Source organism: Myiozetetes cayanensis, unplaced genomic scaffold (genome assembly GCF_022539395.1).
Source record: "Myiozetetes cayanensis isolate MyiCay16 unplaced genomic scaffold, myiCay2020 scf10, whole genome shotgun sequence".
In the NCBI taxonomy this organism is placed as follows: Eukaryota; Metazoa; Chordata; class Aves; order Passeriformes; family Tyrannidae; genus Myiozetetes; species Myiozetetes cayanensis.
In genome coordinates this window covers 28,320,664-28,347,873 of record NW_026086605.1, presented here as the reverse complement: position 1 = coordinate 28,347,873, position 27,210 = coordinate 28,320,664, and the positions used below count along the sequence as shown (strand labels likewise).

At 42.6% G+C, this 27,210-nt stretch overlaps 1 protein-coding gene across 2 annotated transcripts in view; it reads right to left on the bottom strand.

The window, feature by feature from the left end:
* GRID1 (glutamate ionotropic receptor delta type subunit 1) overlaps positions 1-26,409 on the bottom strand; it is a 504,271-nt gene extending 477,862 nt beyond the window's left edge. Inside the window, exons 1-2 of one of the 2 annotated variants that reach the window (XM_050305784.1) lie at positions 25,965-26,409; positions 23,645-23,800 (exon numbers count right to left, since the gene is read on the bottom strand). In XM_050305784.1, coding sequence (XP_050161741.1) covers positions 23,645-23,800; positions 25,965-26,043 — 235 coding nt within the window. In that variant the 5' untranslated portion in view covers positions 26,044-26,409. The remainder of the gene's footprint in view (positions 1-23,644; positions 23,801-25,964) is intronic. The other variant, XM_050305782.1, reaches the window with a different exon arrangement.
* Between the last annotated feature and the right edge of the window lie 801 nt (positions 26,410-27,210).

Below are 27,210 nucleotides of genomic sequence, written 5' to 3'. Positions count from 1 at the left end.
TTCAAAAGCAAAAAGTCAAAATATTTTATGTGAAGGCACTGCAAGAAATGTAGCAATACATTTTTAATTCCATTTCTTTCTGTTAAAAAATTCTTGCATTTCACCCTAAATTTGCCCATTTTCTCCTCTCACTCTGAAACTCCAGTTTTTGCCAAGTATAAAATCTGCCAGGATCTGACTAAGAGTTCACATGAAGAGCACAAGCTGCTTTTCCACAGCCATGTAGTCTGTCATTATGTGGAATTCTTAACGCATTTCCATATTTCTAACAATGAAAGAAAATTAAATTTAATTGGTAAGTTGAGGACTTTGGATCTTCTGAATACCCTGCAAAAAAACCAAAACACCGAAAGCACATTTAAAGCCCGTATTTCCAAAAGTCATAATGTCACAAGCTGTCAATCTGTTTTGGTATCCAAAATGCAAATCTTGAATTTCTGGTGGAAACCCAAAGTATGTACTCAATAGAAAGGCCATTTGATTATCCTTTTTATTACTTAGTGCCATGAAGAGGTTTTTTTTTAATATTTCAGAAATTTTAAATTTCAGTTAAATTGTAAAAAAAAAAAAAAAAAAAAAGAAAGAAAGGCATAGAACTCGCTGCCTATTAAAAATATTTGAAAACAAACTTTCCTATCTCTGTCTTCATAAAAATGCGAAGAATTTTTTTTTTTTTAATAGAAGCACTAGAAACAGAAGGCACTAAAAACTTCTAAAACAAAACCCAGCAAGACAAACACACAAAAGAATCACTTCAGGGACAGTATGATATAAATCATAATCCTCCTGATACCGGCTGCCTCACATCAAACTTGCACATTTAGCAGCAGGAATTTTTTTATAGCAATGGCAATGTGGTACACATTTGTTCCCTCCCAGACAGAAAACCAAGGCGAATCAAACCAGAGGAAGGGGGAACAAATGCTCTCCCAGTGACTCCAGTTTCCCACAGTTCTTTTATATCTACTGGATTCTATAACTTCCCTGCAGAAACAACACAGATCTTCAGAAAACTGGAAAGCACAGTATAAATTTCATGTAATGCAGCTACATGACAATGACTGCATTGGTCTGGAGTTGTTATTTTCCAGACCGTGCAAACAACCCTCATTTTATGGCCACAAACAGAATCCAGAGCCTTAAATAAACTAAGAACATTAGTCTGCAGATGCACAATGCCTTTAAATATGCATTTTGACTAACAGGGACTTCAAATCAGCTGTCTCGAAGCCACTGGAATACATAAAGCTGGAAGCTTGTCTCACACATGCAGAGAACCAAAGTCTTTGGATTGGTAAGTCAAATCATAGCCCACTGTGAGTGGCCCAATTGCAGTGAATTCATCAACAAATACACAGTCTAGAACAGAGCATTTGTGCCTGCTTTAGTCCCCCATCTAAAGAAACTCATCCTACTTCACAAAATGTTCACAGACAAATGTAGCAAATAAGAAGTGCACTAAAGCTTTCTTCCTCTCCCACCATAGAAGTTGCTTTCTGTTGCCAATCATTGTACTCAAAAGGCACCTTCTACAGTGCATGAAATCCCCACCCCTGCTCAGAGAGGGGAACTCACCTCAGGAAGACCAAAATCCTGTCTCCCTCTACCCTGCTCAAGTGCCATGTTCTTGAGCAAAGTGGAGACCCTGTGGCACTGCCCTGGTTTGATCCTCACCACTGTACACCCCAGATACAAACAAACACTCGTTGTTCTTTCTGATTCAGCGTACTGTAGTCAGGTCACCTCAATCCAGGAGAAAAAATGAGCATTTCATGTTTACTGATAAAATTCACACAGCCAAGTTAATATGAAGTACTTCCCTCACTGTTTGGAAAACAGGCACCGCCTCACCTTATTTCTCTAAAACAAAGTTCATTTGAAACACCATTGTTTTCCTACAGAAAGACATATTCCAAAGTACTCACCAGCTCATGCTGAATAGCCTGAAGAATGGATGATTATTATTACACACTGTTCTGAAGAGCTTGTCTCTTCATTGTGTCTGCAGACAAGATATGCTGTTTAAAGATGAACAATGAAAATGAAAGGGGAATCCATGGCACTCAGTGGGAGGCAAGAGCCAAGCTAGAGCCTATGATGAAAGTGGTTTTGTGACTGTAGTGTTTGTTGCTGCAAACAATATAAGGATTCAGCATTCATTTGAAGTGTATCCTTTAGAGTTCCAGCTGTGATGATGCACAGATGGTGGAAAAAAGCAATCTTAAAGGATGGCATGTATCAGTTCTTCCACTTTAAATGGGAATACTGCCTGGATAGAGAGGGAGAAAATATGGATATCAGGTTATATAAAAATCTGAAAGCATGATTGCTGTAATAAAGGTGCACATGTGATGATTTTGAGACCTGAATGGTCCAAGACAGTTTAAATGGCTCCTGCTTTGACTTGCATTTAAGTCCATCTGGTCTGAGAGGAATCTGGACAAAATACAAAGCTATGGGGAAAATGTTTTCCTCCTGGTGAAGTCCTCAGATTTCTCCTGAGGAACACAAAGATTTTCTTCTGACACAAGGACCCCTTGCACACTGGCTTCCCTCACCTCTAAGCAATTTGTGGGTTTGTGTCCTTTTCCTTTTCACATAAGCTTTCTGAAGGCACTAAGGCAACAGACATCCTGCATCACAAACGTGTGGTGACTGTGGCTGCCTTGGCAGGAGAAATAGAAGAGAAAGGAGGTCCAACAGTAAATGCAGAGAAGAAAAGGGAAAGAGACAGATGAGAAAAAAAAAATCAGTCTGGAGTGGCAGGGAAGGAAAGAGATGAGCCTAAAGAAAGCATTTCATGATGCAGGAATGTGTGATGACAAGACTAAGAGGGGCCAAAGAGATGTCAATACATCCAAAAAGGGAACTTGTTTGTGGTGCAGTGATTTAAAGAATACAAAGCAAGTGTTCTGGAAAACTGCCATTATCCACACATTCAGAAAAGGGGGAAGATAGAAGTCATGATGTTTGTAAAGGGGAAAAATAATAACATGAGGAAGTAATATATATATATATTCACTTCCTAAGGCAGTAAAGTTGCAGAACATAATGAGATCTGAAGGGAGATAAACTCAACCTTCGAGGAAGCTGGAAATGCATTCTGGCAGCTATCAAAGATATGTAGCAAATGAAGATCAGTCTAAAAGGTAAACAGAAATGGTGCAGTCTTCATTTATTTTCCCTTAGAAAGTTACAGGCAGATTCCAAGGCCAAACCACGCCTTGACAAAACTCTCTGAGGACAAATGTAAACTGAAGGGACAACAGGAACGGACTGGGAAAGGCCATGGGAAAGAACTGAAAGGCTTGATGGACTTGGCCACAAAATTTTCATCAAATTACAGAATACTGCCTCTCTCAAGATGTAAAAAAATAACATACTTTTATTAATATCATATAAATTCCTTCCTTGCAAAAGCCTGACACCTCTGTCACTTAGTAAGTTTTCCAATGATGAAAGGCCTTCTAAACAGCACAGCTGATCATTGGTAACTGAAGAAAAGCCAGGAGAAAAGTGGTAAGATCAAGGAAAATTACTAGGAAAGCTGGGAGTTATTTTAAATAAAGGTGATCCATACGCACTGAAGGCTTGCTATTTTTTGTGATCAACTAACTAGTAAAGTATTACTGATTGCTCTTCATAAAACCTCAGGCAAATATTCTCAAAATAGGTACCACTACGCAACCAGGTGGTTGCAGTTTTGACAGGACCTTGCTAGTTTTCTCACAAGGCACACTATCAACTTCTCTTTCAGCTTCGAAGCCTGACACCAGTAGAGAAGGGACAGCTACACTCAGAAGACTTTCAGTGCAAACCCATCAAAAGGCAATAAAAACAGCAATTTCAGAGACTGTCTCCCATAAGTGGTGCAGCAGCTAACCCCCACCCCACCATCTGAACACATAACCCTCATGTCAAACAGTGCAAAGCTGTTTCCTGACCTTTTATTTTAATACATATGGGAAAAAGAAAAGCATTTCAGGTTCTTGTAGTGAAGGCAAGATCTCTCTGAATAAAATACTTAAGAGTGTGCTGAATATTCTTATCAGGACTTGTTAATTAATTCTCACAATGCTCCCCACAAGCAGGTAGAGTAGAAAGATTGTATTAATACAGAGTAACACTATCAGTGTCTATGCAGTGATAGGCAATAAAATGGTCTAGAATAGTTAAAATATTTCTGGTTAAGAAACTACAGATTTACAGGAAAGTGACTGCGTTTTTTCCAAATAAAGACCAAGACTTTTAAACTCTTCCTGACAAGCCCAAAACTTGTAAACATCCTGAACAATCAATGCATTTACATGTACCTCTCTGCTTTTCTCTAACATCCAGGCTCTAAGAAATTTTGACATGGCTAAAGTGACAAAGGCTACATGTGAAACAAGCCAGTACCACTATCACCTTGTCTTTTAGCGTTCATCTAAATCCCTCTTGATAAAAGCCCTTTTCGAGTCCTTCACAGTGACACACAGCTATTATATAAAACACAAAGAAGGTTTATGCCAAGTTAAAAACTTTGTCTAACCCAAGTCCTTTCTTTTGCTGTGTGATAGGCTAGAATTTGAGAGAGTTTTTTACTGATTTCAGTCATTAGGGGGTACATGAAGAAAAAGAAAAATCCTCTGCTGTGCAAAGCTTTTCCTTTTTATGAGATCTTATGGCCCTGTGCAAGCAGTGATCTCCTGTTCTTTTCAAGTATCTTTATGGGGACTCCTGGGAAGATTTCCACTGGATAAGAAGGCTTTGAGGGGCTGTAAGTCAGACACACATTCCTGAGCCCTTCATGTCACCAGGGATCTGGGGAAGGAGAATTATCTCTCAAGACTCTTTCAAAAGAGGAAATCCACAGCGCTGTCTCTAGAGCAGTTAACAGCTCCATCTCTGAGACCTCCCATCAGAGGCAAGAATGACAGCTTCTCTATTTCCTACGCTTTAGAAGTGTTCCCTAATCAAACACACAGGGCAGGCACACAGCAGCCTCCCTAGATATACTTACCATATTTGACACCTCCATATTTTATTCTGAGCCTCTAGCTAATTAGTCATTTCTTAAAGGAAAATTTTCAGTATCAAAAAAACTCGGGCTTGCAGAGGTAAACCCAAGCACCACAGCTATTTCTGAAGCATTTGGCTGAACAAATGAAGAGAGCAAAAGAACTTTGAATGGAAATATGCCTTCTTTCTGTGGCATCAAATCATCAGGAATTGTCTTTACAGGAAGTTACAAGACATACATTCTTAGGCATCACAGCAATTCTTCATGGGATTCAAGTCCTAACTGCAAGGATCTCAGAAAGAAATTCCTATAACTACTGGGTTTGGCATAAAACAAGACCTATCTTCTAGGAAAATTTTACTGAAAAAAAATTACAATTGCACACAAACAACAAGTTTAAATCTTATAAGAGGCTATAGAAAATAAGAACTCTGACTCTAGCATAACAAAGTAACAGCTGGGAGTGCAGAAAAAGCCTTCCAGAAAGAAAAGGAAGAGTTCCTTAATGTGTATATAATCTTCCTAATGGTGAGCAGTTATTTTAGACAGATAGATATACACACACAGAGAGATGAATTTCACACAAGTGGGAGAAATACAGGCCACTTGATTGGTTCAAGTTCCAGCTTTTGGGACTTGCTTTAGTTTGTAGTTTCCTCACTGAAGTTAAAAGGGAATTTTACCCACACACACTGAGTTTTCAGTAAAAATTTTTGCGAGATCAGCCATGAGCAATCCAAAATATCCTCATTAGACGAAAAAGAGTCCCAAGGATAGTTTTTTAGGGTCCTTTTGTGACTGGTCCTCAGTCAGTCCAGAGGTCTCTGGAGGTTGACTGAAAGCCTCTGCAGCCCCTGGTTGGGTGCCCAAGCAGCAGAGCCAGCCCCACCACCCTGCTCCTGCCTCCTTGGCTTGGGAGGTGCCTTGGGAGAAGGAGGGTCAGCAGCCAGGCAGTCCTGGAGCAGTGGGACAGCACTACGTGTGCCCCAGTGAGCCCAGGTACCAGGTACCCCTGACTATGGGGACAGCAAAGCCAAACGCCAAAGTTTTTAGGTAAAAGTCATTCCATTTGCCTTAAAGTCTTCTAAATTACAATAAAGCTCTGTTATCAATCATCCAGTTACACTGGAAGTATTAACAGTCTCCTGAAAATTTAGTTCTCAAGATATGAAATGAAAGGAATTTCAGAAGGTAAAAAATGGCAGTGGTTCTATCTAAGGACACTGCCCACACCCGATAAGCTGCTTCGTTTTCAGACCAAAAATATTCCTTGGCACAAGAAGAATCTGCACTGACAGCAAGGACTTCCTTAAATTTTACTTGGAAGAGTGAGCAGAGGTAACAGAAAACATCACTGTCACCAAAAATTACACATTCTGAGGCAGGAATAATTTTTTTAATAAGAAGTCTGTAACAGAAAAACTGCACTTTATTCAGCTTTCAAAGAAACACAAGATGAAATAGAGGATTTTTCCAACCACTCTTTCACAAATCTCATTGAATGAATTTTTAAAAACAGTTGTGGGGTTAATTTTGTTTGCATTTTCTGTTTTACATTCTCTCAGAGGGATGATAAAGGAGAAAAGTTCCCTACATGCCTATTCAAAGAACCTTTGTTATATTTTGTTGCTGAAAGTGCTCAAAAACTGAGGCTGAATGTCTAATCCACTATGGAATACATTCTGTGCTACTTCTAACCAGTTTTGTGTATTAAAAAAGTGTAGCCTCGGAACTCTTACCTTCTGTATGATTTGTGCTATCCAGTGACAGCAGCTCTGCCCTATCTCTTGCCATGTCCATCCCTCGATTCACTTCCTGAAGCTTCAGTAAATTAGTAAATGCAGTGTGGCAATTTGGAGCAAGTAGAACCTTTCCCTTGTTACAGTTGAAGGATATTCCTGAGAAGGGTTACCAAGCTTTATCTGCATGGCTGATGACATTAGGGCCTGGGAGACCCCTGTAGGGAATTTTCTGTTCTCATTCTCCCATTGTCCATACTTGGCTAGCTCTTGCTTGCTCTTTAGTCAGAGTCAGCTACGAGCTTGGAAAAACGTCTGATACCAATCATAAACCTGCAAACAGAGTCTCCATGAAAGAGCCAGATACTCTCAAACACAAATCTCTGAACTCCACAGATCAGACCCTTTAAAGCCTCTTTTTAGGAATTATTTGTCGGTGACTAGTAAAACAGGCAATAAATTTTTAAAGCTATGCTTTCTATAACTTCTACAGTCAGACTTAATACCTACTTGGGTTACCATAAGAAGTGTTGCAACAGATGTTTTGGGGTTTAATGAAGAGAGTCAAGCAGATTTATTGCCTATTTCTTCTAGAGGTGACTGAACAATCTTCAACAAACGACTTACCCCAGCATAATCTTTATTTTTGTAGCTATACTGAACAACATGTATCAGACTGAAGTTCTTTCCCTTAGAAATGAACCACTTTAAGTCTTTACAGATCAGCCAAGTCTGCTGAGACACAAGACTTAGCTGGAAGCAGTAACTCCAGTGGCAGAACCCTGGTTGTCTGTAGCCATCAGCAGCTGTGCACGCCACCACCTGTGAGACGATCACTTGTGCCTGAGCTAAAAGTTTGTAACTTTGAGAACACTTACTATTCTTTCAACCTTGTTCATGGTGCAGCTCTGTCCTTGAAATTCTTTTCCCATTGGCTGCACCTTTCAGAAACATGGACTCAGTTCCCACACAGGTCAAGTTTGAGCAGAACTGAATTTTGATGTCACAAGGATAAGAAGTTATTTCTGGCCGAGTCCTGCTGCTTCTGCCATAGGAAATAAATATGAAGGGACAAGCCCCAGGTGATGTGGCAGTGGTGCACTCAGGTGATCAGACCCTATTGTTCCTGATGTCAGCTGGGAGAAAATGGAAAATGTGAGGAGCTGTATTCCTACCCTGGCCCCAACAACAGCTACCTTTCCCAAATCCCAACCCTTCTCATAGGGCAGTACCAATGCTGGCAAGCTTCACAGAGTAGCCAAATTCATCCCTAGAACTAAAGCTGGTGCTACATTTACAGTCACCTGCCTCTTGCCCCAGAGCTGCTCGCTTTGCCTGTGCTTTGAGCCATCTTGCCTTTAATCCCACGGGTGTGAAATGGCTGCAGGATCTGCCTGTGGAAGGATCAAATATCATACTTCAGAAATACCTGCGTAAGATTTCAAGGGACTGCAACAAGCAGATGATTTTTTCTGTTGTATGAGAAGCCCACTCACCGAAGCTGAGGAGCCAAGCTAACTTGGAAGGAAAGAAGAAATGCATCCAGTGAGTATGTCAAGCTGTACTACACATGGCACAATAGAAGTACCCCTGGGACTGTAATTATAGGTAACCCTAGGACTGGATCAGGTTCACATTCACAGTAGTTACACTGTATTGATCACAGACCAGGAAGAAAAGCACATGGGCCTGAAAAGATTTTTTATGCACAAATTCTGAGCCTGATTTTCGTTATTTAAAAACAAAGAGTTGCCATGGGGTTACGTGTGGTCTAGAACCTCAGCTGTAACCTGGTTGAGGATCAATCCAGGCAAAAGTTCACGTGGTTATTGATGGTTATAAAGGTGTGCTTTCAGATCTCTATGAACAAAAAGAAAGTAAGTTGTGGTCCTCATACTAAGCTTCTATGAACTGAAGAAAGCTGCAGAAATGTCTAATAAATTTAATAAATTAGAGCAGTAAAACATTCTCACCTACTGTGATTTCTTTGAGGGATTCATTCATATTTATGTAAAAAGTTGAGTTCCTCAAAATACTCAAAGAATTAATTCCTTATTTTTCATTTTAAGTAAATGGTCTGGGCTTCTACAAAATCATCAACCAACTACTGTTTGCTATCAGTGGCAACAAATGTAATCAACTCCAGAAGTTCACATACAGGATACAGAAGGAAGAATTTGCGAGGAATTGGCTGCAATCAGTTCAAATAAGGCAGATGGATATGAACACACGACCCCTGTGCTTCAGTAAATTAGTGCCAATAGAGACTGTGATATTAGAAGTACTCAGAAACGTTGTACAAGAGAGGTCCCGTTGTAGCACACTGCATTAACAGCAGCAAACCCCTGAGAATTTTCTAGGCCTTGTCAGCCCAGGCTGCTTTCATGAATGGTGTGAAGAGAAGATGAAATAATCACTCCCTAGTTTACAAGCACTCAAGTACAGCTACTAAAGGTTTCCAGTCTCCACTATGACAGAGGAACAGTCATGCTGGGCAAACAGACCAATGTCTGAACTTATGGCTATCAGACATCCTGAAATCTTGTCTCCATTTTATATCTCTGAGGTTTATACCTCCAAAGACAGAGGGATCTCCTCCACATTGTATCTCCCTACAGGAAAGAACTGAGACTGGAAAACTCAAGGGGATTGTTCCTCTCCTTGTCAGCACTTAGATAATGGCTTATCATTCCTGAATGCCAGTCAATTTTTCTAGTCTTTGTAGTTAGGTAGTGATAAGAGGATCCCTCAGTACTACAAATAAAGATTTAACAGACCATCTTAAGGAAAATGAATGTAAGCATAAGGTAAATGACAATGAGCATCCTGTCATTTTATGGTTGGAATCAATGATCTTCAGGGTCTTGTCCAACCTAAATGATTCCACAGTTCTGTACTTAAGCTCCATGGCAGGGGGGAAAAGCTGGAAAGATCACTGGGGTCACTGACTCCAGTGCTCTGAACTCACAGGAAAATACAGCCAAGGAGTCAGTCACACATCAGTCCTGTGAACGCCAAGGATTACTTCCTAGATTTTCCACCACTGGTTTCAACCTGTGTTTCACAGACCAGTTTAGGCATTAAAAAAAATCAAGTCTGTTTTCAGTGGATTTAAATTATCACCCCTCTCAGGAAATTTTCCAGAGGTACAGAAAGCTTGAAAACAACTGGCCTACATCCATCCCAAAGTCTACAGGAAGAGGTCAAAGGCCAGAACTACAACACAGCTCAAGAGTAGAGCAGAGGAAGTTCAGGCCAACGTGCTGACCTAAAAAATATCAAGAAATACATTATATCAAATAGTTCAGAAAATCCTGATAAATGGATCACAACCCACACAGCACAAAGAGTAAAAAATGAAATAAGTAGCAGTTCTTCACTTATCTCACCAAGGAGAAAAATGTCTTCACAAGTCCACATCTTGTTTAACCCACTTGTGGTTTAAACAAATGCAGTAGAATGATAACAGAATTAACCAAGAGGTACCAGATTAATGCACCAAACATCTCATTGTTTCCTCCGGCCTGTCTGGTCCTTTGGGTGATCAAAGGATGCCAGAGATGAGAATGCAGGGAAAGAAAATAAGGGGTGAAGCAAAAGACTACCATGCACCTTAAGCTGTGTTTGAAGCAGAATATCCCCTTTCTTGGGCCCTTCTTGGTCAGAAGGAGCCATGAACTGTGTGATAACACTACATAAGCACTGGGAAGAGCAACTCCAATCCCCAGGACATAAATAGAGGTCACAAAGTTTTGTCTTCCTTCCTATGTTATACACATCAGAACTTGGAAAGCATATAAGAAATTGCAGTGGGACTCCCATTTCTTTTCAGCTAGGAGTTTTCATTCACCAGCAACCACAATCAGAGTCAGACTTCCACAATTTAGAACTTAATCCAGGACCAGCATCCAGAAAATCAATTGACCTTTCTCTGTATCAAGAGAACTGATACTCTCAAAAAGTTTACTTTCTCTATTAATAGTTTTCTATAGAAAAAGAGATAAAATTAGCTTCCTGTAAAATCTCATCAAAAAGAGAATATAATTATGGGGAGAATGGAATAATCCTTTTTTAAGCCAATATATCCATCTCAAGACAACCATCGATATCCTTTAGAACATTTTAAGCAGTTTTATCAGCATTTAGGAAGTAAAAAGAATGCCTTGAGGCCAGTCCTGTCAGCAAATATTTCCCATCTTCAGCTTAAATCTCAATATTATTCTAGATGAATGCATTGTGGGCACAATTTTTTAAAGCAGTGTGAACACTCTATTACATTGATGGCCACTCTTCTCCCACAGGAACCATTATTTGCAAATATAGATACCCTGGGAAAAAAAAGATAACTGGTTTTAATCTTTTGGAAAGAACACAGACACACTTCGTACTAACAAGTTTTCATGAAGAAACTCACAGAACTTTGTAATACTAGATTTATGAGACCAAGATCAAACTACATCTGCAAAGACAAGGTCATATCTGTTAGTAAACTTACTGACCAAAAGCCAAAATAATTTGACTTTTTCAATAAATATAACATCATCAAAAATATTTAAATAAAAGGATCTCAAAGTTCACATATATAGAGAGAGAGAATTTTTAAGGAGCAATTTCTTTTTCTGCATGGATGTTGATCTGAGCTTTAGACAAGCTTCTTCAGCTTATTTGCATCTTATCAACAGAATCATGTTTTTCTATCAATTCTCAAGCTATTTACCATTATTGTAATAACATGCTAAATCTTGAAGATACTACTTAAAATTCTTAGCTTCAAAGTGCATTTTTCAAAGGCCCCAGGATCTATGACTATTTCCTAGTTAATCTGATAATCTGACAAGATATTTGGAAATTACACGTTCAAGTCAATCTTGAAGAGACAGAGATATGGCAGAACTTTCTAAATCCATATATTTATTTGTATTTCCTAAGTCTGACACATCCCTGGGAATAGATTTAAATGGAAAATCGACACAGGGCTTCAATTTGCCTTAAGGTTTTTTTCAGGGGCACTGGAGCCAGCAGAGCCTTTCTGACTGTCACTGTGCTGTTCTGCACTCAAAGAAACTCCTCTTATTTCTTCTTCAACCTCAGAGAGAAAAATGTTAGCTTATTAGTTCACCCAATTGTGCCAGAAAGTGAAGTGAGCAATCCAGGCTCACTGCCTGTCCCTTGATCATCTTGAGACTGAGTTTAACTTGAATTCAGCCAGGTGAAGTGTTGTGTGCCTGTATGATACACATTTTTCTCTAGGGCCTTGTACAGTGGTTCGCTGGGCTCATGTGCTGTGCTTTACAGTGTACGAATTTTACAGTTAACTTACACTCCATGCACAGGTTTTGTACAGAGGTAAGCTACACCCCTGGGCAATTTAGCAATGCTACTTCTGGAAGGAAAAGAAAATAAAGAAAAATAAAGAAACCCAACTTTCTACATTGTCAGTCTGTCACAAGTAAGTTACAGACTGTAAGCTTTTCTCCCCTGCAAGCACAAAAGAACAGCAACATTTTCAAGCACATTTTCTGTTTTTACAAACGCAAGAGATCCAAAATAATTTGTTTCTCTGTTAATTAGACCATGTCACAGCTTATTCATTTATTTTTCTGAGAAAATACATTTCAGAACCAAACCATAATATACACCCTGCTCCAAGCCTTCCTCTTACAGCATCCTTTAGGAGATGTGCTACTTCCACTGACCCAACACTGCCATCCATTACTTCTCAAGGCACGAGACAAGACTCTAGATTACAAATAGCCTCCTGTAGGCCAACAACAACAAAAAACTTGTTATCATGATTACCAAAATCCATTTTAGAACCCCATTGCCACTGTGAGTGCAGGACATGAACTCCTGGTTTTGATTAACAAACTATTTCTTGCATGTCCACCAGTTGTTTTTCTGCATGTTGAGCTGCCTAAAGAATAATATCTCTTTGAAGATGCTTAACACAAGGAAGAATATACAAATACATTCAATACATAATCTGCCTTCTAGTTCATGGGTATTTTATGAAGTGTTTTTTGACCATTTTAGTCTGAATCCATTTAACTGCTAACCTTGCCAGAAAGCCGTATAGCAAATATAACTGACCACTGCTGTAAATTCCTTTTTTTACATTCCTGATATTTTGCCTTTCTTTAGGGATACTGTGATGCCCTTCAAGGAGCACCTCTGGCTTCTTGTCCATGCATGTTCTCCATTTCCTTACAATGTCAGTGACACACAGTTTTAAAGGTTAAATTTTAAAATTAAATTTATTTTAAAAAAAGAGAGAGAGAGGAAAATCACCCATCACTGAAAGCAGGATGAGAGACTTAATTCTGTAACAGAAGGCTCACTGCAGCAGGTAACACAGAGGAAGCTACATGAAAGTTAAAGGTTTCCCCTGGTGGTCACTGTAAGGCAGTAAAGTCTCACGGAGACACTCTTCATTTCCATAATGCAGTGTCACTTCTTTTAATGTAAATGAAAAAGACAAAACCTTAGTTGTGTCATGTAGATACAGTGATTTACAAACCTTACAATGTACTCTGAAAAAACAGCTGTGTACTGCTGCTAACAGATGTTGTCATCACGATGATTAAAATGCAGTGGAAATGGAATAATCCAGCAAATCACAAAAAGCCCGTTCATAAAGTCTATTGCATTGAGCAGTGGCAGGGAAGAGGGAAGTGTGGGAGGAACACCATGCTGCCCAACAAGAGCAGGCAGGTAAAAAAGACATCAGAATTTGGAGAAATAATTCGCATTTACAAACCTCACCAGGAAGTAGAATGATGGACCTGCTGTCCATACAAAATGGGGCATGGCTAGAAGGGATGAGGTGGCTCTGGAAAGTACAACCACAGACAGGAAAGTATGTGTCTCCCCAGCTATATGCCTTTGAGAAAGTGCAGTTTTGGTTAAGAATCCCAAGGCATAAAGATGCCAGCTACAACTGTACAATCCCTGGCTTGGCAATAAGAACAAACCAAATGGATAACAGAAGGAAACCCTTCCTGAGATAAATATTAGATTACTGCAAAATGAGTCTAATGAAAGACAGTAAAATGCCTTTTGAGGACTAGGATTGCCGATTTGATTCTGGAAGAATCGGGTATCAGTAGTCATTGCATTGCCCAGATGACTCTGAGTTTTAGCTGACATCACATTATATTCTTGAGTAAAGTGTACAAGCAAAGAGGGCACATCATGGTCACAAAAATGTAAACTGCCCTCTGCATGCGACAAGGCATAGGCCTTTAGAAACCCTTTTATGTGGACTACACAACACTTCAGCCCAGATACAGGCATTCTCATTTCAAGGTGTCCTGGGTAAGTGGCTTTCTGCAAGCTGAGGTTTAGTCAACCTCAACTTCTGCTGGACTGTATCTTTCCCAGTCTTGTCCTCTGAGCAGACTTTGGAAATTCCTTTTCTTTGCTTGGAAAGTGAAATGCCTGCCATGGGTTGATTACTTGCAAAATGATTCCTTGGATAATGCTGTGATAACCCTGCCTCTTTAAAAACCCAGACCCATACTGTGCAAGCATCTTGCTCAGACCAGAGGAAGAGCAGGCTTCTTCTGTTTCTGTAGGTGACTAAATACTACCTATATCAGAAACAGTGTTACTTCCACAGTAACTGAAGAACCTCAGGAAAAAAAGTGAGTTAAAAGGAAATAGAAGAAAAAATAAAGTTTCAGTAAAAATAAAGCAGATAATTGGGTTGCTCCCTTTTAGTTTTTGTGCACTACAAACACCCTAGCCCTCTGTGGTTTGACCCTTGCAGACAACACATCCTACATTCCTTTTCTCTGAGCCTCTCAGATAACTGTTCACATTCCAAAAATACTCTCAAGCAGGATAGCAAATGGGAAAATCATCAGTCCTTTCTGTTAAAATGCAGCTAATATTTCACACAAGGCAATGCTCAATTTATACCTTGGTGTTCTAATCTTACATTTATTTTAAAAATGCTTTAAGTCAAAATTTTGCAGACACTAAAAGACACTGAGAAGCTCTCTCTCCCTTAAGTCAATTCCTCCTTCCACCACCACAAGTTTTACCTTTATCCAGGAGCAGAGAGGTTAAGAAGACGAAGGGCTATGGAAGTGCTCCAGATGATTACACAGTTTCTCTATTGAAAGTACTATCAAGCAACAAATAATTGATGTTTCCTAAACATCTAGCAATGGTATAAAGTAGGTTTATTTACCCACTGACAAAGACAATTATCGTTGACTTCACAAACATTCACTTTTATGGGAAATCCTTTTATTGAATTTCTAAATAAGAACAAACCAGATTGTCAATGAGATTTTGAGGATATGGAAAGCATTCCATCAGCAATGCTACTAGTTAAAATCTCTAAGACTCATAAGTAAGTTAAAAAGCAGAGGATTAAATGACTGGACTGAGAAACAGGACACTTAATGAAAGCTTGGGCCCACTGGGAGTTTTTTGGTTTGAGACGGGTGTATTTATAAGAAAAAAATTAATTTCTTAGATATTATTCTCTTGAATATGGGGGGGGGGAAAGGGGGAAATCGTTTTCTTACTGTCCTTTTAGTCCCTCTGTGAAAGGTTGCTAAGGGAATAGTTCTCAGTGAGGTCAAGCAGTAGAAACCCTGCTGTGTGTTTTAATGCAGCCAAACAGCACTTGAAATTAATGCCTCTTGGTTCTTTTTACCTTTAAGGGTTGGCTGGTAGTGCTTTCCAGTATTCTTACTGCACAACTAAATTTGTGAAAGGCCAAAGGAAAAACACAGACAGGCACCAAGATGTCACAACAGGGTCAAAGGAATGGAATTTCCCAAAAGCTGTGCTAGCATAGACAGCCTCTTCCTGATCAGACAAACCTTTCAGGCTGTAAAAAACACTCCAAACCCACAGACCTGAACACTCTTTCAAGCACAGCAATCAGGTCTCCAAATTATAATAAAATGCAAGCTATTAGGAAAAACATAAAAGAAAGCCTTTCAACATAGTTCTCATTTCAGATATTTATTGCCTTAAAGTTATGTAAATGAAAGAAAACTTGGCATATTAGCATATCATTATTATCTGCCTTTGAAATGATTACAGATCTACATATGATTTAAAGTGAGGTTCTCAAAATGTTGCACGCCATTTAATGATCTCACTTCAATTTTCTCATCAACAGGAATCCTAAGAACAAAAGAGCTACACTAAGGATCGGCCTCAGCTGCTCCCATTCCTCCATGAGGAGTCAAAGGGAGAGGATTCTCGGGATGACACCCAGGATTTCAGCCTCAGAGCTGCCCCATTTTTGTGTCAGATAATCTAATGTACACTGCATAACTTGTATGTGCCCTGTACATAAAATGTTTCATTTCTCAGTCTGAAATCTGGCCACCTTCAACAGGTGTCCAAATGGAAAGCACCACACAATATTTCCTATGGGAACAAAAATAAATCAATGCAAATACTATTACATTTAAAAAAATTTTTAAAAAGGGTGAAATGTAATACATAAACCATTTCTCAAAGTTATCAACTCAATTAACTGAAAAAATCCTCTTCCCAGAAAAGCAAGACCTGTGTGGATCATTTCTAACAGGGCACTGTCAAATAAACACAGATATTTCCAGGTTTAAAAAAAAATTAATTTCCTATAATTACAAGACTCCCACAGCAGCATGATTCCACCAATATAGTCTAAGTAATTTTTATTTCTGAGGGACAAATTGAAAGAGACACCTCTAAGCATGAGATGACAGTGACAAATAAAGACACAGCAGGAATTCCCCTCAGAGGAAATTCATTATGAATAAAAGAACAAAAAAACATTTTGATCTTTGCCTAAAAAATGAGTTTGTGCACTTCAACACCCTAATCTGTGGTTGCTCTGAAAAGACAAAAAAGTTAAATCTAAAGTAACTGTTTCAGCCACGCTCTGAGTGTGCTGTAGTCTTACAATCAGGCACTATTAGAGTTGTATAACTGAGCTTTGAGGGTGTTTTGTTTTCCTTCTAGTAAACAACCATGGTAACTATGAACAGTTTAATAAACGTGATAATATCCCTCCTGTTCAAGGAATGTCTATCTTTAACTCCTTTCACTGTGTGGCTCAACCTGAGCATGATAAATCACATCAAAATATTAAATTCATCTCATTCAGCAAATATGAAGATGTAATTTAAAATGTAATCCTTAGGCAGTCAATGCCCTAATCATCTGTAGCTTGAAGATTCTGAACAGAGAAGGGCACAAGGCATAGCCCCTGCTGGACACATGACAGTAAGTCTAGAAATTAAGTCATTTATATGGAATATATGGGCCAGGGTGTATCTGCATATATACAGATTGTATTTCCCAGCTCAGGAGCCTTGTCTTGGGCCATCATTTTAACTGGATCAGGCTGAGGCGGTTTTGTATACTCATTTCACATTTACAGATCCTCCTCCACATTAATGACTGAGAACAGCCTACAAAGACAAACAAACACTCAGAAATTTTTTTTTCCTTTAAAAAAATAAATTAATAAATAAATAAGAGAACCATAAAGACAATCTTTAACCCTGAAATGCATTCACTAACATTTATATGAACAGTGCTTCTTTCTGAACTTTTGGAATGTTTTCCAGCATACCAGTTAATGATGTAGCATATTTTCTATAATGAAATCTCAGAATAAAAAAATCAACTGCAGCTCCTTGGTAAATGAGCAGGATCAGTGAGAAAGTCCATTAGGTCCTAAAAAATAATTGTAGCCCAACCTGCAGCTTCTCTTTTATATGAGACCCTTAAAACAGATGGATGACCCACAACCAACACAGAAATAAAGGTATTAGCAAGCCTACAAACAGAAAAGAGGAAAGAAATGAGTTTAACCTGTGATGCAAATGGAGGAAGTGCAAAAAACCCAAACAAATAAACAAACAAAACAAAACCACCCTTTCGGACTAAAAGTCTTTTAACTGCAAAGCTTGAAAATAATAAGGAATACCCTGACACCCCACAGCAAGCAGTGACACAGAGATCTGGGAAGCTCAGCCCCAGCCTGAGACGATGGGAGCCTCCATAAAAGCAGAGCACATGGCTAGGGTGGAACTGGCCCTGGTACAGCCTGTAAAACACCCAAGCTGTACCGAGGATGTGTTTGCTGGGAATTCCAGCCAAAAGAACCAAGTATTTTGCACCTGCGGTTAATCTGTGACCAGAACCTGAATAGCTTTTGGCTACAAACTAACAAAACAAGCGGGGATGAAACAACAAAACCGAAGTGTCTTTGGATGTTTGCCACATAGTCTGTAGCCTGCCTTCATCCTCAGTAGCCAAAAGACCCCCTAGGCTATCACTCCTGTTCTTCCTACTGCAGGTCTTTGCTTTCAAAACCACAACAACGGGAAGAGACGGGTATTTTAATTTGCTGTTTTCTTTAGCTAAGCAAAACACTTTGGTTTATAATAACACCAAAACACGCAACTATAGAGCATAAAACCACAAGCACAATGAGGTGACAGTGTCACAGATGTCTTCACTGTGGCAGTCCTTAACAAGTCGATGGCTGATCTCAGAGGGCACAAGGAGGTAAAACTGTTAAGCCCATTCATCCCACTGAGCAACAGCTTTTAAATGCAGCAAACTCGTAGAAAAAATGTGTAGTTGCACAGCAAGGCCTCTGTGACCATGGGAAGGAACCCCTACCTACACTTTTTCTGGTTGGTTTTTAAGAAGCGTTGAAAGCTGAGATTAAATTTAAAAAAAGAAAGTATGTAACAATATGTGGTTTTCCAGAGAGTTCAGAATGCAAACTTCTGAATAAGACCTCCTATCCTGATTAAAATAGTGTGAAACTTGTGCTCCAGCAAAGCATGGAAGAAAAGCAGATAAAGTTACCTGACAGTGAAAGACTCAAGAGAAAACACTGGAGAAAAACTGACAGTATGTCAATATAAACCAATCCTTAGCAATTCTGGCAGATGAAGGGGTTTTTTTAATATGTGTTTTACTTTAAAAATCTAGGTACAGTCTATGATTTCTATCTGTAAACCAAGTTCCCCAATCCAGTGCAGTCAAATCAGTAAAGATGTTTGTTTAAAAACAAACAAACAAAAACCAAAACCCAAAAACAAAGGAAAGCCCACATAAATTTGTATATGTAATATTTCATGAGTAAATGTAAATCACAAAGGAGCTCTGAGTCCCATTCTCCAGATCTGTATTTCATCTCTGTTATCTACACGTTGATACCTTCTCAGAAAATAAAACTTTTCAAAAGAAACTGTGGTAGTAGCATGCAGTGTATACACTACGCAGAGATGAATCAAGAACCATGTGCTGATCTCTTCTCCCTGAGATCCAGTGATAGTTGGAATGGTTCAAAGCTGTGCCAGGAAAAGTTTGGACTGGACATGAGGAAACATTTCTTTACTGAGAGGGTTGTCAAACACTAGAACAGCCTTTCTAGAGAGCTGCTCAATGCCACAAGCCCGTCACTGTTTTAAGAGATGTGTGGATATTGCTCTTACCATTATGCTTGAACTTTTGGTCAGCCCTGAATTATTCAGGTGGTTGGACTAGATGATCATTGCACATCACTTCCAACTGAAATGGTCTATCCTGTCTGTCCTATTCCATTCTATGTCAAGTATTGTATCGGCACCAAGTGCTGCAGACTATGAGATCAGATCAGATGCACTCAGTGGTACAAAACACAGATACCCAAAAAGTCATCAGCGCCAAGTTGCTCTGAAACCACAGCAGCATGTATAGGACTCACAATAAATCCATTTATGGAACATCATTCTTGCTCTCAAATCACATTCTGATTTTCCAAATTTGCTCAGGTTTCCAGAACTGACAGCATTTGAACATCAACAAGCACACATAAGAGACTGCCCAAATTAGAAACAATTCATTTGAAACTGCTATGCAGAGACAACAGCAAGTTTCAGCTCCATAGATGTGTAAGCACCATCCGCTGAAAAACAGGGTTTGAAAGCTATGTAGTTTCTGAATGACAGTCTCCTTTATATCCCTTCTCTTAAGGGCACTACAAATGTTAAGTATTGGCTTTCCTATGGCCCAGTTTTGACCTACAGCTAACTATGCCCCCTTCAGAAGCAACAGGTTAAAAACTTACACATTAGTTCGGTTTGGTTTCTTTAGTTTCAACACGTCATCGTGTTTTCAAGCCCATCTGGAAACCTGTTTGCCACCCATATGTCACATATGCACAGTCCCTTTTCAACACCAATGGCAGGCTCAAAAATCCCAATCTGAACAACCTTTGAGATTATTCCAATCCTTGAATCACAAAAAGGTTACCACAGTAGTAGCTTAAATACACACCAAACACAAACAAGCACTTCTCACCTCACATTGCAATCCCTTAACTGAAACTGAGCACACAGCTCTTGTGGAAGCAAGGATACAGTTTAACTTCATGTTTGTGATCTGAGCTCGTATCTCTAAATCTTATGAAAAGAACAATGATTCCCCAGGAATATTTCTTCCTATGACAGTGAGGAAACAATTTTTCCCTCAAGTAATTGCCACGTATGTAAAAGCAATATTCTACAAAATGCAATGATTGCTTGCAAGGGCAGACAACAAAGTCCTGTTTTATGCATACACCAGGGTCTGTTTACTCTTTACTGTTACATCTCTTGCCACTGGAGTTACTGCCTCCCATTTGCCACACTTTGTCACAGAATGACTTTGATGAGGCCAAAACAATCTCATTATTTAATCAGCTCAACAGGATCTTGTTTATGCAATATATATTAAAATGAGAAACCAAGAATGAAACACAATTTGCGCCTTTTGTTAATTACTTTTCACTGGTACTTGACAACTATTAACATGAGGGTCCACCAAGACTTTGAAGAAAAAGCATCTGAATTTTATTTACCTAATTCAGCCATCAGAGACTATCACAATAGCACCCTTCTCTCCCTAAAGCAAAGTCCCTACAGCTTTTTTTATGTGGTTTGTGGGTTTTTTTCAAAATCTTGCAACACTTCTAAGCACCATCCAGCACTGAAAACTACTCTCTATGCAAAGCAAGGTGTCTTCTGTTCGGCCTTTAGTTCTGTGGATTCACTGCTTCTACTGAGAAAACCCTGCAGGTACCAACCTTCCATGCTTCCCACCCACGCAGAAGTTCTCCAACTGCACAGTAAATGCCGGGTCAAACCAGTGTTACTCCATCAGTAATTAAAGTTTTGTTATTGTGTAACAGACCTAGTTACATGGAGTGATGACTCTCCATCATTTTACCAGCACGAAATCATTGAAATGAAGGCCCTTGCTTGCAGCACACTTTTAACTTAAGACTTAAGGAGTAATTTACAATGTCGTCTCACAGGAGTGCAAAAGACAATTCAAATATAAGCAGTATTTGTGATTGGTTTGCTCACGTGAACTATTCTGGTGGTAGTATCAGAATAGTCTATTTTTATTGCAAATTGGTTTTTACTATAAAGAGTTCCATCCCTATGAAACTAAGGCTTGCAACATTGATTTCCATGGTGTTGCTTAGAAAGCCACTGCAGAAGAACAGTGTGGATGTCAGGGCATTTTACGTGGCAGCAGCAAGATTCTGTGAGCAGTCTGAGCGGTGGATTTGCTCCAGGTTATTTTGACTACTACATGCAACATTTTACTGAAATGAGCAGGACATCCATAGGGTGAGATGCAGCAAGATTTTGAACAGTCAGAACAACACCGAGTAACACTGGGCAACGAGACATGGCTGGGTAAGAATAGACCAGCAACTTGGATGGCCCGTGGATGATTCTGTCAGCATGTTGTATAATGAATTCAAAAGTAGGAAATTAAATTTTAAATTAAAAAAAAATAAAGACCTAAGCCAATAAAGCAAGCCAGGAAATTGAGCAAAGTTTGACACTCTTTGCTTAGCTCTCCCATTGTGGGGAGAGCTTGGGCTTGCAGATAGGATCATTTCATAGTCCTCCCTAAAGAAGTCACTTTGATATGCCTTAATGAAGTAGTGATGGAGAACAAGTTCTTTTTGGAATTGTGAACATTCATCAACCACTTCCTTAATTCTCCAAGCATTGTATCAGTTCATCAGTGAGCATTTCTAACTGCAATGGGCACATGAGCCCTGAAAGAACTTCTTGGAAGGGACAGCAGAAAACATCTTTATTTACATATATTGAGGTAGCACAAAGATTCTATACCAAAAAGCTTGAAAATCTGACCACATTCTTTTCTGTGGATGCAGCAAAGAATTTCAACAGAGAAAATTTATTTTCAAGGTAGTCTCCATAAATGCAATACTAATCTTCAAGCTTAGCAAATAACTAAATTTAAAAAAAAAAATGCATATATATGTATATGAAGAAGAATCCTCCAGTGGGTCACGCTTTTCTGCTTTCAACAAAACTGAGCAGAGACCCCCATCCACCAGACTGTCAGCTCAGATCCCTGGGCATTCAATATTGTTTCATAAAGCTTAACTTCTGAGAAGAGACATTGTTGAAAGCAATTGTTCAGCCAGCCAACTACTGTCACTTCCATGAATATGAATAAGCTCCAATATAGGACACTGAGCTTTTTGCAAATGTAAGAAGATCCAATTGTTCAGTTATTCTTTGCCAATAAATCAACCCGCCATTATTTAGAGATCTTTATTTTCCTCTGGTGCCTGAATATGCGGGTGGAGTTTTGTTTTAAATTCCCCTTCTTCCCACTTTATAAAGATTATTTTTATGCCACCTTGCTAAGCTTTCAGAGCAGCAGAAGGAATCCTACTGTCAATGGGATGAGGCCCTTGAAAAGATATCTATTGCTATTTCTCCTGAATGTGCATGATATTACCTAGCACCTTCTTCGAGGCAAAGAGATAGCAAAAGAAATTGTTAAAAGTTCATGAAAATTAACATTTGGTGTAATTTTGTAGCCATAATTTGCATGTACACAACTTAGACTTAAATACATATGGATTAATGCAAATTTTCATACTGGGAAAGATTCACTGTGCTCTGTAAAACTAAGGGTAAAGCTGGTGATGAATCATTTTTTTTAAAATATTCTAGTCTGGATATATAAATAGCTCTCTGTTTCTAGAATAATTACTACCGAAAAACACAGCTTCTGAAATAACCTAGGCCATAATTAACCTTCGCTTCATTAAACCACAAATAATATCTTTTTAAAGTCTTATTTGTAAAGGCAAGCTGATTAATTTAAACGTTTCCCTTTTGCAAAAGATCTAATTGAAATTATTTACCCACGTAGGGACTTGTCAGACCTCGTATACTCTGGGCAGGTTTCCAGCCGGCTCCCTTGCCCTTTTCCCCAGCTCCTCGGGATGGAGCTCGGCGCTGACCCCGTCTCTGCCTCCCCGCTGGGGGACGCGGGGGAGGATGCTCGGGGAGAGATGCCCCGCCACGTTCCGCGGCCGTTCCGCAAGAGCCGCGTCCCCTGCCCGGCCCCTCGGTGCCGTTCGACGCCCTCCCCTCCGGCAGGGACCCGCTCGCCTGCCCCGTCCCGCCGCGTCCCTCATGGGGGATCGGGGGCGGCGGTGGGGACCGGGACCCGGCCTTCCCTCCATAGCGGCGGAGAGAGGCGGCGCTTGCGGATCCAGGAGCGATGCGCAGCCCCCCATGCCCTGCCCTGTCCTCTATGGGCAGCCCGGCTGCCTCCCCCCAGCCCAGGCTGCCCTCCCCGCACGGTCGGGCACGGCTGCGCTGAGTTGAGCGGGGCTGGGCTAGGCTGGACTCGGCACCGCCGCCGCCGCACCGCGCCGTCCCTCCCCTTTCCTTGTAAGACAGCGCCGACCCCCGACCGAAGAAAAGTTTCCAGCCGAGCGCCAGGACAGGTCCGGGCAGTCCCCGGCGCTGACACCCCCTCCCCGCCGCCGGGAGGGGACGGTCCTCCCCCAGCCCCATCCCGTCCCAGCCCCGCGGGTGCCGCCCGGGACGCTCACCTTCCTGCACCGCATGGAAGGGGTTGTTGGCCTCTATGAGCTTGATGGAGTAAGTGATTTTCTCGCTCTGGAGGATGTCGTCATTGAGGTTCAGATCCGACACCGCCTGCTTGAACACCTCGTCGTCCTTGGCAGCATTGCCCTCGAAAATGGCACCTGAGGGGAGGAAGGCGGCAGAGGGTGAGGAGGGTTCGGCCCCGCTCGTCACCTGCTCGGCCCGCCCGCAGCCCCAGAGCCCCCGCTCCCCTCCGGGCCTGCTCGCACCGTGCCAGGCAGGGCATTCCCGGGGCATCGGAGCCGGGACATACGCGGGGGTGGCCGGGCAAAGGCAAGCTCAGCATTTCTCCGGGCCACTTTTGCTCCACTGGCATTTACGGAGCCCTGAACCGCAGCCACGCTGGCGTGAGGGACTCGCTTCACCAGTGACGAGAAAGGGAGCAGGCTTGGGAACTCCATCAACTTTTTGCTCCCTCTGCTTCGCCGCTCCTGGGATGTCGCCTTTCAGGCCGCGGTTTTACTGAAGCTTACGAGCACGCACAAACGTGAAACCAGGATTTGTGTCCAGTAACCTGGAAGCTGTAATTTCACTGTCCTGTTTATGCAGTTAACGTGAAAACATCTGGCGATGTGTGTTACATAAAATCCCTCTCTACGGAGCGTGTGTGTGCCCACGCCAGGCTTACTGCCCTGCTGTACGAGGCGGTGGGAGATCTTTAGAGCTGGCAACAAAACAAGCAAAAAAAAAAAAAAAAAAAAAAAAAAAAAAAAAAAACCACGTTATTCCCCAGCCTGGAAAAGTCCTGCTGATTCACACCGTGCGTGCCTGTGCACTGCCCGTGTGAAATCAGAGCTGTGCGCACAGCAGCTCCTCGCTCCTACCCACCGGACCGCTATTTCTGCCAGCACTTAGTTAGCAAACACCACTCGGGCTGAAGTTCGTGCGGGGAGAAGCCGAGGGGACACCGTCCACACGCAAGAGAAGCGGGGCCGAGGGGAAGACCCGCGGAGGTTGTTTCGCCCAGCCCTCTGCCCCCGGCCAGGGCATTTCTCCAAGGCCGCCCCACCGTCTCCCTGCGGGGCTGGTCCCGGTGCCTGGCCTGCCCTGGGGAGAGTGTCCATCGGCCCGAGACCCCCGCTGCGGTCAGGGCTGACCCCGTCTCCTTAATGGCTCCGCAATGCTGTCTGCCTTGGCTGCGCCCCCAAGGCTCCGGAGGCGAGTGACGATGACCGGAGCCTCCATCGCCGGCTCCGGAGCTGCCCGTGCCGGGAAACTTGTTACAGGGCTGGTCCCCCCCTCCCTTTCCTCGCCCCGGGCCGACACGAGAGTTTCCTCCCGTCTCAGCGGAGCCTCCCCTCACCAGGATGGCTCCTGCCCCGGCCCCCTCCTTTTTTTGATCTCTCATCCTCCACGCAAGGCTGGTGGGAATTACGGCTTTTCATTTCCCGGCCGTACTCCCGTCTCCTCCTCTATCATCCTCCACAAGTGATTCTCTCCCCCCTCTCCGCCCCTAAACATCCTCATTTTCGTTCCTGCTGGTACCTTTCAACACCAGCCAAAAGGTGACTGCAGAGCCTCGCTTTTGCTTGCCAGGCTTCCCGCGGACATCACCATTGCCTTGCTCCCAGAAGCCATAAAAGTTCACATCAGCCTTTCCTTAGCCTCTTATTCATCCCTCTCTTCCTCCCACTGCTGATCCAGCCTTCTTGCTGCCCAGGGGTTTTAATGAGATCTTATTCAAACCACAACAGTTGCGCGCATAGACACACACGCACACACACGCACATACAGAGCCGCTGCAAAGCTCGCCTTCCTAACCCTTTCCCAGCCAAGTTCTCCCCCTCCGCATTCCGGCTCGGCTGACACCTGCTACGACAGGGGATGCAAACCAGGGGATTATCTCCCCGAAAGTTTTCCCCGTGAGCACGTTCAGATTATGCCTCTCTCCTGCTCGGGTGATGGGGGCGGTTGTTTGTTTTCGGTGGCGAGGAGGCGGGGGGTGGGGGGGAAAGAAAGCCTTTCCACGCAAACAGGTCCAAGCACAGACTCCCCAGGCACATGGGAGACCGCAGCGGCCGCCCCAGCGGGTCCCCTGCCCGCTCCCGGCCGGGCAAACAGCCGGCATTTCGCCCCTAACTTTACAATCAGGGAGAGCCGGGTGGGGAATTCAGCCGCCTTTCTCCCATCCCTCCTCCTGTCTCTCCACGGAGTTGGGTTCAATCGCTGCCCGTGACATTATCGCGGCTAAACGAGGTTCTCCCTTTATATATTTATTTATCTACCGCCTCTCTCTCCAACCCCCCCCCTCACTCCCAGTCTTACCAATGTGGATGATGGAGTCCGCCCGCACCGAAACGCACTGAAATATCCAGGGGAAAAGCCAGAGCATCAACACTTCCATTTCCAGCCTCTCGCACAGCACATCAGCCCGGGTTTGGTGGGAGAGACAGACAGGGGAAAAGAAGAGAAAAGGCGCAAGGGCAGGTGGAGCAAGGCAGTGGGCGCCGGGGGGAGATGCCCAGACACCCCCCTCTTAGAAAAAAATCCCGAATTCCCGCAGCGAGCCAAGAATTTCCCAAAAATCGAGTAAAAACGGGCGATGGGGACAGGAGGAGAGAGAGAGAGGAAAAAAAAAAAAAAAAAAAAAAAAAAAAAAAGCCGGGTCTCAAAAAAAAAAAAAAAAAATCACGGAGGTAGATCCCGGGTTGGCAGGCGGCACGGCGGAGCCTCCAGCGCTCGGTGTGTGCCGGGGCGCCGGCAGACCGCGAACTGCGGAGCGGCCCCCCCGCCGCCGCCGCCCGCCCCCCGCGCCACGTGACTGCGGAGCCTCGGCGCTCGGTGCCGCCGGGGCACGGCGGGCGGGCAGGGACGGGGCACGGCCAACCGGGCCGGCCGGGCGGGAGCGGGCACGCTGCTCGCCGCTGGGTACCCCTCGGTACATCCGGAATTAGATGCGCATATATATAGATATATATCTTTATATATAACGCATATCTCCCGGAGGAAAGGGGCAGGGGGCCGATGCTCGAAGCGCAGGGAGGCGAGGCGGGTGGGCAGCTCCCGGTTACCGGGCGCGGGAGGGTCCGCGGGGCCGCAGCCGCTGCCCGGAGGGTGCCCAGCGCTGCGCGGCCTCCCGCAGCCCCCGCCCGGCTCCGCGGGACGCCCCCGCAGCTGGGGGCGCGGGGCTGCTCCCACCACCGCTCCAGCAACTTCGGGGCACCGCGCCGACAGCGGGCTGGAGGGATTGCCCCTTCCTCCTTCCGCACGCTGGGGCCCGGGACATGATCCACGCGTTTGAGGAGCGAAATGGAAATGAGAGGCTTTTACCCCCGCGCTGGGGGCGAGGGGGTGGGGGAGAAAAGTGGTACAGCATAACCTTTTCTTGTTTTGTTTTGTTCTAGCTTTCAATGAAATCTAATTCATAAATTGGACATGCTCAGGCTCAGAAGACTAATTCATCCCCTAAAACAAACGCATCAGTGATTGCAGGCACCCAAACGTGACAAGCGTCTCAATATACCGAGGATACAAAGAAAACAAATTCATTCAGGAGCCCGAAACGTAATTA